Here is a 12,369-nt window from a genome sequence, read left to right on the forward strand (position 1 = left end):
GTAGGCATCCATTAGACATAGCTTGGAATAACCAAAACCGGAAACAGTTAAGATTGATGTAAGTGCTGAAATCCTAAAAGAAACATGCCTACATTAGTAACATAACCAACTTGTTCATTCACCAGCTTTTTGAGTAGTAGAATCTTTCTTCTCTCAACTTAAAGTCAGGTTCAGAAGAATAACAAAAGTTCCTTCTTTCATTTTATGATACGAAATAAGCTTAGTAGCTCAAGCTGCATTGTAAGCTCATAGAAGAATACATAAAAACATCACTACTAAGTATCTAACAAAGTTTGCAGGCACAGGAGTGTAAAATTGGTCACACTCGAAATATATTCCTGAGTGCAGTGAGAGGATCTGTTCAGAATTAAGAAATCTTCCATGGGTGCTTTAGTTCTTTTAATGATAAATGCAGAACTTCTGGTTCATGAAACAACTAAATGCATTACAGCATAGGTGAGAACGTGCAAGAAGAGCAGCGCTTGACCCTGTCCTACTACACAGTTTATCTACAGGAGTTTAACAGACATAAAGGCTTGTGATCAAGCTCCGAGTTCCTTAGTATAGGAAATGGTCTTCCCTGTGCATGTGTGCCTTCTGCTTGCAGAAGAATGGTAGGGCCAATTAACATGCCACGGCAGCAATCCATGTTACAGAGCATACCTTACAATGTATTTACATTTAATACCTTAATATGTAAATCTTACAGAGAGAAAACCTCCCAGAACAGCCTGGGCTTCATATTTAAATTAAAAAAAAAAAAAAAAAAAAAAAACTAAATGTAATTTATAAACACATGTTTAGAGTGTATAAACATAACTGCCTTAAGAAGCTATTGCACTCACACTTGGATGCAGCTCACTCATAAAGTGCTCAACCAGCAACATTTTTTTTAGGATGGATGTTTCTATGATTCTTTAAATAAAATAAACCCAGCAAGTTACCTAGACAGCAATAACATGATAATAATTCAACACAGAAATATGTCTCAACTATTATCAGCATGAGAAGTGAAAAGAAAGCAAAAAAAGGGAATAAAACATTGTTAAGTAGCCAGAATGATTACCTGTTTGCATGTACCAAAACCAAGCCACAAACAAAAAGAATATATTAAGCTGGGGCTTATCAGTATAAAAGCATATTAGATACCCAATTAACAAAACAGTGTATGTCAGATAATTAATAACACTGCCAATAACAACAGTAAAGAAATAACACCTGAAATGCAAAACCTCTTCAGAGAAAAATACCCACCCAATGTTTCCATCATGAAATAAATGGGTATTGCTGTATAAAGAAACGCACGGTGAAATATTATAATCATTTCTGGTCTTTGCTAAGGCAAAGAGCTGAATGAAAAGGGTTTGTGGCTAGCAGATAACAAACGAAGCAACAACAGTCTGTCTTTTGCCATTCCACCCCTCCTCACAGAACCAAAGGGCTGGACACAGTTCTTACATCCCTGACAGATAAAATTAGCTAATGACAAGCTTTGGATTCACCTAGTAAATCCAGCAAAGAAAATACAAGTAAACTTACAGAAAAAAAGCTGCTGCTGGCAAATTTGAAAGCTTCAAGTTCTTTCAGATCAGAACTTGCAGAAAATCAATTTATATATGAATTTTTATTTTTCTTTTATAACAACTCCACAGTCAGATGAAGTCAAGCTCACCATCTGCTACAGATAGAAATACAGCTATATTCAAGAATTACATTATAAAACTTCTTTGTAAAGTTTATAAGCAAGCTGTTCTTGTCAGAATTAAAGTAATTGTGCTAACGCATCTTAATAATCAATCAGGCTTTAAATAAAGAGTGACAAAAGTCCACATATGGATGACAAGCTGTTCTACAGTAAATATTTTTGTATTTATTGAGAAGGGGTTTATGGCAGTTTAGGACATATTCCACCAGGCATTTCAGTCTAAACTACTTACAGACTAATAAAAACAAGACGAAAACCCTGTTCTAAAATCCTCACCAAAACTTAGTTTTGAAAATAGCTTTATCCTAATCCTATTCCTATTCAGTTATGATCTTACTTCATCATACAATGAAAAACTTTTCCCAGCTGGTGGCCGTTCCAGAATGCAAGGCTTTTAGTAACCTGTATTCTTTAAGAAAGTCTTTATTACCAAGTGATGCTGAATGTTTCCATCGAAGAGAAAATGCAAATACAATGTAAATTTACCATAGTAGCTGATCCTCTAAAGCAGAGTAAATTCTCTTTTCATGTTAATATTCCACTTTTTCATGTATTTACATTTGTTAAAGCTATTTGTAATATTTCTGCAGCTGACAGGGTAGAGTATAAAAAGTCTCAAAAGTTCCTTTTCCACATACTCAATTTAGAAACACAATTTACAGTAAAACAGGAGCAAAAGAAAATCTCATGTATAGTAGGTATAACATTGTATAACTGTTCCATTTTGAGAAGTTACAAGGCACATATTGCAATTAATAGTGTTAACTACTTGCTACAAGTTCATTACATGTTACTGTTTCGTTATAGCAACTATTCAAGTAGCTCAATACAGCACCAAAAGAAGTTTTTAAAACACCTGAATGAAATAGATATACTGTATGCAGTCACACACAAACATGCATCTTCTAAAATAAATTCTAATGCAGATAAGTAATCTTACCCTGATGTTGGATCAACAGCTATGGCCTTAGGGTTGTTAAGATCCAGCTCAATGAGGGTAACGCACACTGATCCGTTCTGGTTGCAAGCAAAGATCCTGTCACTGACGTGATCCACAAAGTAAAAATTTCCAGTGATCCAGTCAATTGCTATTTGGTGTACATCTGACAAAAAAAAAAAACAAAAAAAAAAAAAACAAACCAACAACAAAAAAAAAACCCACAAAAAACACACAAACAAACAAAAAAAATCTCAGAAGTGCAGTTGTAATGCAAGTAACAAAACTGCTAGCTGCTTCACCAGACAGGTGCTCTACTCAGTTAAACAGCTTCATCTGCTTTTACAGGCATTACATAGTATATAATAAGGAACCCAATTCTCAACACAGAAATATTGGTTGCAGAGATAATTTTCATTTTAACTTCAAAAATCTGATTGCAACTTCACAGGCATGAAAGATACACTTCTTGTTAACTGAAATATTTTAAAGCTTGTCATTGCAAAGTTTTTTATGGTATATTCAGAATGAACATCGCTGAATGATGTTGCATTATGAAAAGGGTCCAAAATGCTGGTGGCAGCAGGTTGCAGAGGAAAGGCAGCATCTGAAACCATTCAAGTTCTGAAGGTCATGTCCTAGGATGTCTGTTACAGCACAGGGATGCTACACTGATAAAGGAGTTTATTAATTATGTTTAAAGGGGACTAAACCCAGGTAATGAATACTTCACGGAAATTCAAAGAAACTGTGGGTAGATATGCATGTCCAAAACCACTGAGTGGAACAGCAGATGTGTGTACAAGGATCTGTTTTCATTTAAATAACTTTTTTTTGTCGTTCTGGGAAACCTTGATGAAGCCAGATTTCTGATTCAACTGCCACAATAAGGAGCATTAAGTTAAATGTCTGTGTAATACTTATGGAGAGACATTCCTTGACAGCAATGCTGAGAATTTTCTTTCTTGGGAGGCAAGGATTGCTCCACAAATATCTAACATAACTGTTTTAAAACAAGTAGTTCTTTTTTCTTGTGGGATCCTGGAACTACTTTTTGTTAATGTCTTCTGAATCCTGCATTTTTCTTCTAAGTCAACCTACCTGTCCATACATAATCTTACTGTTAGTGTAAGCAAAAGTATAATGAAGCTCAAAGAAGATAAATTTATCAAATTCAATTAACTAGGATTTCTTTACTTTTTATTCTTGTTTACAGCACTATATTGATAAAACCCTGTAAGACAGAACTAGTTATTCTTAAATTAAGAATAAATCAATTACTAAAACAATGTTTCCTGTCCAATGTTTTAAATTTTAAATAATAGTGAGTTTATATTTTCACATATATATTCATTATAATGCAGTGATTTCAAAATACTTCTAACATAAGTCTCAATTCTTTCATGATGAGAGAAGCCAGATGTGATAAAATACCAATTAACACCGTAGTTGGGTTTTGGGGTTGGTTTTTTTTTTTTTGGTTACTGTCAGTTTTCTATATTTCTGTCATCCTTCTGAAGTTGAATATTTAGAAATTTTTTTCAACACTCCAAGAAACTGTTGCTACCATCACATACATGAGGCACTGGAGAATACAAAGTGAACTTGTTTCAGGGGAAAAAAAAAAAATAAATTATCAATATCTGATGGCTTAGGAATCATGCATTTGCTAAGTACTTAAAGAGACATGGAGACTCATGCATTGACCTTCAAAGTCCAAGTAACATAAACAAGATTTTCTCAAGAAAATATCAAGAAGAGCTACCAGCTGTATTCCATCTCAGCCATCCCATTATACAGTTCAGTGCTGTCTCTCCTATCTCAGATTTCTCCCCTTCCGCTATTCATTTTCCTTTTAATTCAAAGCAGGTATTATGCCTCTTCCCCTCTGAAAGCTCCTACTACAAAGATATGCTAAGCCTAAATAAAAAGATGCTCCATTTAGTCCAGTATCCAGCCCCCAGAGGAGGCCAATGTTCAAATGCACCATGAGATGTACATGAGCACTAATATATTTTAGACAATAGGAAGGAAAAGTTTTTCCCTGTCCAAATAAAATACCGGACATGTGTTTCAAAAGGTCAGCAAAAAACTGTGTCCCTCTGGAAATCAGTAACAGGTAAAAGTATTTTCAATATGTTTGCTTTCTGTTTCCAGAAGTTGGATTAATGGAATTAAAGGCTTATGGCTCACTGATTCAATGAGAGTTTTGGAAATTGAAGATAGGCTTCCATGTAACAAGCATTTCTGAAAGTACTATTTATAAAGGATGAAAAGTTACAAAAAGGGAATCAATTGTAAATATTTGTAGAAATAAAATTAGTAATTAAATTCCTGCCATGAGAGCTCTGGAAGATCGCTATGCATTGGGAAGTGCATGGAAAGGAACAGATTAAGTATCAGCCCGCTGGAGGACGGTACACTTTTCTTCTTAACAGGTAGGAAAAATAACTGTTTACATAAATCTGACATATACCTGAAAGGCATGTCGCACACAGATTATTAGATCTGTTACGGTAACAATACTCACATTTATACAATGTTGGCTCTATTCTTTCCTTTGTTATTCATTAACATATCACAGGAAATGGCACTAAACAGGTTTCCAATATGGAAAACAAGGATAATTAATTGAAGGTCATATTAGGGATAACCATTTTCATCAAATGGTTAAAGCTGAGGTTGCTCAGCAATCCAGGAAAGTGAGACATCCAGAAGCAACTTCACACCACAACCTTTGTGTCAAAGACTTCAAAAAGCATTGGTAGCTCTTAACACCTATTTACTTGATTTCCCTTCCCCAGCAGGTTGTCTTTGAGAGGGGCTGGAGGTACCAGCAGCACAGACCATTTGGGAGACTTAGGCTCATTACAGCTGCAGTTCTTGAAAAGCTCTGCATTACAAAGCATGCTATGCTTAAAGACTTCATCATAAGTTTCCTGAAAAAGTGGCTCATTAATTCACATTTTTCTTCCGAAGTCTGCTCCACAAAATGGAGGACAGATCTCCCACTAAGCAAAGAACACTTCTCTAAAAACCAGACCTGCCGGGGCAGTACGTAACTGTAATCTACTTATTAACCTTGGAGGTCAATGCACAGTGGCATCTGCATTTTAAAGTTACAAATATGCTGCATATTGTAGATACCACTGATGGATCTGGTTTGGGTTTTGTCTTCATTGTACTGTGCGCTCTGTGGCGAATTCCACACATCCAATTTCTCACAAGAGAAGGAGTTTGTAAAGAATTGTCCACGTACAGTCCCCCATAAAATTATACTCTACATGAAAAATCCATGTAGCGAGCAGATAACAGTTTTTATGAATCAAACTTTTAATCTTTAAGGTTTTGCTAGCAGCTACGCAATAAGCTGCTTTGAATCGCTCTCCTGTTATCACACAAGTAAAATTCACTGTATACCACAGAGATAAGGTTTTGGTTGCACTGGGGACTTTTAAAATATTTATAACCTCTTGTACTCAAGAAGTTACTAATTCATTTAATGCCTATTTCTGCACTCATATATTAAAACCCAGTATGTACAGATGTCTAGTTCACTCACATCTTTAAATTAATTAATCTTTTATTCTTTCATTCACACAGTTTCAGCAGTCTCTGAAAAGAAACATCTCCTCCTGAAAACATACATATTTATTCTGAGCAATCTTGTATATACCTTTGAGGGTTTTCCCTATATTAATAACACTCTCCTTGGAGCATTTCTGCCAAATGTGATCATCCTTCCTTTATTACTTTCTAAAAACTATGATTTCCTCTTAAGAACTTCATAAAGAATGGTTAAGACATCATATAGTCTAAATTTTACTCTACTTAACGACATTATCTAGACCATGGGTACTAGCAAAAGCGTGTCTAGAAGTATACTTTTTCTATTTTTCTTAACACACAAATATTATTATATCTTTAGAGAAAATAGTAATTTTATATGAGGGTGGCTAAATCCTCAAAGGGTACTGGAAATGTATGTTTTATGGCCAAAATATAGTTTGTGAAAATCTTAGCCACGCTGAATGATTCTCTTCTTTCACTTATATTTCAAACATATACCTTGTACTGTATGCTTTACTACATGTATTTCAATTCCAAACCAAGACTTGCACAACAGTTCAGTTAACAGAACAGAGAGAAAAGCAGTGCCATATTTTTGTACTTGAGCTACTGTTACAACCAAAGATTCAGCATTTTTTTTTCCAGATTTTGAAGAAAGACTGGAAAAGGAAAAATTAGTCAGTTTTCTCCATCGATGCACTTCAGTAAAAGCATCCTGTGTTTTTAATGTGAGAAACGATCTAATCACACTGCTTTGAGGAACTCATAGGAGTTGGAGTTGGGAGTCTTTTTAAGAAAGTACTCACTGAACTGGGTGGATGAAATATAATAAGAATAAAAAATGCTCATTGCACCTTCAGTATGTTTCTGGTCAATAACAGAAGAGAGAGACAAACTGTATTTTAAGGGAAAGAAGTTAGCTTCTGTGCCTTATACACTTAAAAACTTTATTGCTCTGCAAATGACTGCAATAAGGAGTGCCTAAAGGAACTTGGAAACCTACTCAAGACTCCAGGTTTAACATTTTTAATGACAGTTACTATGGGAAGTTACCACCATGATTTGTTCTTTCTCTTTGGGCATGGTTTTGTACATTTATACATTCATGTATGTATGTATGTATAATTTCATTATGGATTTCTTGCTGGCATTTAAAAAAAAACAAACGTATATATAGGAAAGTGCTTAAAAATAACCTTTATATTTGTCACTTTTTTTTTCCCCAAAAGTTGATCTTAAAGGAAGAAATCTTTTGATTTACCCAAAAAGCTTAAAAAAAATAAATAAAAATTGTAAGGAACTAAATTTTCTTCCATAACCCACATACATCTCTTCTGGATGAATGTAACATCCAAACTTCCATACGGGTATTTCATGCTGTGTTCTGGGTTTGCTTGAGGGAGATGAGAGAAGGGGAAGCAGTTTAAAAAGCGGCGGTTCTATCTTCAGCAAAAGAGCAAGGGTGAGCAGTCCCCTGACTCCCTGTTAGTGCAAGCTCAAGCCACAGCTGGGAGAGGGAAGTGTCTGATACCTTTACTGCACCAACGCATCAAGTGCTTATTTTTCGGAAATCTTTCCACTTTGCATAGAACAGCTCGATGTTGTCACAGATAGCCAGGTCTGCTAAGAGTCACTGGTTTAATTTATTCTTTTATACAAGCACGGTGGTTTTGAGGATTGTGCAACACTTGTTGGGATGGCTGGCCATATGCTAGGGGAATAAATGTGTCGGAGAAGCAAGAGAGGATGGTTGTAATAAAACTTTCAGGAGCTTAGCATTTCTGTTAATGAGCATCCTAACACACGGAAGATGTCAGCACAGTCCCCAACGGTAGTGCAATATTGGAGTGCAAGGGTGGTGCTGCTCAAGTGCCTCGTGCCAGAAAGAGTCACCTTCTGGTCCCCCTTTCCCCAAAGGCCTGGACAACAGATCTGCAGATCTCCCAGGCATGTTCACACCCGCTTACTCTACAACCTGTTATGTCAGTAACTGTTTGCCTCCAGGGCTCGCTTTCATAAACCAGCCCGGAGAAACAAAGAGTTTGTTTCCCCGTATTTTGACTAATGAAGATTCTCCTGCTTCCCACTGAGCCAAAAGAGGTGAGACAGAAACGAAGGTAAAAAAAAAAAAAAAAAAAAAAGAAGAAGAAGAAAAAAGATTAATCTGGAAGCCAAAATCATGAAAAACAAGATAACATTAAAAAAAAAGTAAAATGGGACAACATGTTTTGAGACATTTTGCCATTTCCTTTTTTAGTCCTCAGGGTCTATTTTTTCCCACATATATGCATTATACTAACCGCTATACATCCACAACTAGAAAGGTGCTTCAATTTTTTTAACTGAAATTTGATATTTTAGCAGGTGAGGCTTTATGAACTGTGCAGAGTAGCAAAATAATAGAAGTGCCAGGCATGGCTTGACTTGCTTAGTTTCATTTACTATCTATTAGGGGGAAAAAAATAAAATAATAAAAAAAAAAAGGGATGGATTTATAAAGGAACAAACAAATTTTATTCTAAAGAACAGTAGCAAGCAAGTTGCAGATTGGCTTTTTTTTTTTTCCACCTGAGTAAAAAGACAAGTTTTGAATAACAAGAAAAACAGCAGCAAGACTTTCTTTTTTTAAAATAGCCAGTAATGGTGCGACCAGGTAAACAATAGTTAAAATATACATAAATGACAGGCGGTGAAATCTTGCAGCAGCACTGGCTTTGCTGTGCCTCCCTTCTGAGAGTCACGTTCCTAATTAGCAGCCCAGACTACCTCCTACTGACACTGTGGCTTGGGAAAGTTAGACTGGCATAGATTTTTCTGTGCCCCTTATACTGACAGCACTTTGCCATAATTATGTCTGCAATGTCATTTACAAAATATGACTTTTATTAAAAATGTCACCATTTAATAACTTAGGCACACTGGTGTCTAAACTTTTAACAGCCATGTCCTTAGTGATTATAACATATGTTAAAAAATGAAAAATCAAATGAAAAATATCCATCTATTTTTTTCAAATGAGTCATCCTCAAATATCTAATTCCTTTGAAATAAATCAGCCTTCTCATATACTATTTGTAAAGAGTACAATGCAAAACCTTAAAGATACTGAATTTAAATAAGCAGTTTAAAGCACCCAGACTTCAAGTTTCTCAAAAGAAAAGAAAGCCTTTCCTTGTTTGCTGACTAATGTAATTTAAAGTTTAATAAATTGGGTTAATGTAGAAAATACAGTTGGTATTATTCCAACCCTACAGGATACTAGAAGATATTGGTTAAAAAAAAAACCCTATAAATGTGAACATTTAGACAACAACAGTTTCCCCAAGCTGAACAGTTTTCAAAAATATGAACCTAATATAAATATTATGAATACTTAATGAAAGCATCGTGATCACTCACGAAGACACCTAGTCTCTCTCAGAGACGTAGTCATATCCAGTCACTCAGGCATCCAGCTTCCAACTACGCAGAGAACACATTTAGGCACTTATTCCATATGGGCATTTCTCTTTTCTTTGACTGATGTAGCTGACTTACCAAGAAAAGATCCAACGCCTGCAACTTTGCATAATTTAGGAGTTTTTAAAATTAGCAGTTCCATACCTTTCAAAGGCCTCCATGAAGACTGTGAGAGAGCCTGGCCTACAAAATCCCTTCTAGTCCTCACACCTATGAGTGTCAGGGCAGTGGTGACAAGATATGGCCACAGAAGCCAGCCAGCTTGGGGGCACCTGAAGCAGTACAGCTGTGTCCGTTTGCCGCTCAGCTCAAAACAGAAACAGCCTGGCTGGTGGCCCTGTCCTACCCACACCTTGCCCCACTACAGTCCTCTTCTACACTTCAGTTTTTACACCACCTAGATGTTTTAAGGTTTTTGATGGGTTAATTCCTTAGGCTGCTACGAGACACGTTACTACGGATGGAAGCTGGGTAACAGAGTGTTAATGACAAACATGCTATATAGTATGTTGGCTGAGCTTGAACGTCGAGCAGGTACTGGAAGAGAAATTCAGGTTTAATGATAGGCTTCTTCCTCCCACTGGGAACCCTGGGATCTACAGAAAAATAGCAATTAAAAAAAAAAAAAAAACACATCTTGCTCTTCTAGCAAATCCCTCTGTTTGCAGAGCTTTCAGAGGAAATGTGATGATGGTGGACCCCGGGTATGCTGGGGTGCCTTTGCTAGGAATTTTAAAGCAGGGTAGCAAAGCCTGGTCCTAAATTCTTTAGCGTATTTCTTCTTTTACTCATGTTACAGAACAGTTCTACCACAGAATGCATCAAGTTTCTGGAATGTGTAAAATGAGTGAAATTTTCTATTACTGGGTCTTGAGTCACTGAGCTGGCTGTGATGCCAACAGATTAAACGAGTAAGGAAAAAGTGAAAAAACCGAAATAAGGGCTTTATGAATGGCCCTATCTTTTAATCCTGAGTGTTAAGATTTTTATAAGGAACAATTTTTCTGACATCAATCTCACGTCAGAATAGTTGAAGACCATAACGTTTCTAATTTCTGCATTACTGAGTTTCAAACACATTGCCCAGTGATTGTAAACTTGTAATGGGGTCCCAGTAGCCTGCATACACGCTGAACAATAAAGACAGATTTATAGAGGTACATAGCTATAACAGTGTCTTTTTTTTAAAAAAAAAAAAACCAACAACTGCACATTCAAAAGCTTCTTATAAATCTGCTGAGACTGTAAATCAAACCCAGTTATTTACTTCAAAGCAGTTAAGTCATCCACTGTTAAAATTAAAGCATAATTCAGCCGCAATAGGCATCCCATCAAGCATGTGGACTAAGAACTGCTGCAGGGAAAACGACGTGGCTGCATTAGGCTCCAACACTTGCCTTGTTGAACCGACTTCCATCAAAGGCAAAAGTGTACAACCTTCCACCTTCCTCAGACTGCCTGCTGCACGGATTATGAACTTCATAAACCATTGTCACACAAAACATAAAGGTCACTTAAACATTTTCACATAAAGACGCTAAGCAGTAGAGTATTACAATTTTAAAGATATGTCAATAAAATCTGGACTTACTTTAGCAATACAAAATATTTAAGGGAAAAGACTGCCGGAGAAAGTTTGAACAGTTTAATAGCAGTGGTAGGCGATGGTGCTTTAAGGATCACTTTTGGAGGGATAATGTAGATGTAAATAAATTTCATCAGCTCTTAAAGAAAGGGTTCGGAACAAAGGAAACTTGCATTGTGAATTTTTAGTAGAAGGTAACATTCATCAGACAACAGATCCAGTTCACAGGATCTGGAGTACGCTGTACATTTCCTGCAGGTAAAACAGACGTTCTAGCTTTGTAGGATAATTTCATTTTGAGGCAACTGCAGTTGCTATTAGCAATATAAGGTCTAGACAATATGAATATGCAGTACATGATGTTACCTCCTGCTATAAATTAATCTGTTTGTTTTCCCCAAAGGGCACTATTACATTTAATTTTAATCAGAAGGTAAAACTGACCATAGATTATTTAATGCTGATATATAGACATATTCACATTGTGCACAAAAGTCTTTATCTTCACCTCAAACATATTAGAAGAAGACATTATGCTTTCAAAAAATTTTTTGCTAAAATAAATTTTATTACAGACCTCGTTTATATTATAATTAAAATCTGCATACAGAATAAAATTTAAATCATGCTTGAGAATTATGACTTCAAGAAAGGTAGGAATTTTTAAAATATCTACAATTATAAAAAATATAACCTGCATCTTAGCAAATACTGAAACAAACCCACATCATGTACCTTAATAGATGAGATAGCCTCTTTTTTGAGTGAATAAGGAAAGGAAAAAATAAATTGTTTCTTATATCAAAGGGTGTTAAGATGTTTTCCTCCTCCTTTTCTCTCCCTCTAACAGAAGAATCAGTCACCATCTGATGCCATCAGCATGCTTGTACTTGTGCAAAATACTCAAAACCACCATGCAGCACCCACTGATTTCACCTGCTTCATAATATAGTTTGAGCAAAACAAACAAGATGCCTGTGAACACTGACTGCCCACCAACTATAACAAATGCATTCTCATGCAGTCATCACCTCATCCTCCCTTTATTCGTATTTGTCCTTGTCTTCATCCATTTACTACATCTTTTCAATATCAAAATAGTAACCTTTGAGG

The 12,369-nt window shown here is 35.8% G+C and overlaps 1 protein-coding gene across 1 annotated transcript in view; it reads right to left on the reverse strand.

Moving 5' to 3' along the window:
• Window positions 1–12,369, reverse strand: part of LRP1B (LDL receptor related protein 1B) — a gene marked incomplete at its 5' end in the record, with an annotated part of 587,496 nt that overhangs the window by 351,119 nt on the left and 224,008 nt on the right. Inside the window, 1 exon segment of the mRNA XM_080399306.1 lies at window positions 2,646–2,808. Coding sequence (XP_080255432.1) covers window positions 2,646–2,808 — 163 coding nt within the window.

This window comes from Falco punctatus (genome assembly GCF_963210335.1).
Source record: "Falco punctatus genome assembly, chromosome: 8".
In the NCBI taxonomy this organism is placed as follows: Eukaryota; Metazoa; Chordata; class Aves; order Falconiformes; family Falconidae; genus Falco; species Falco punctatus.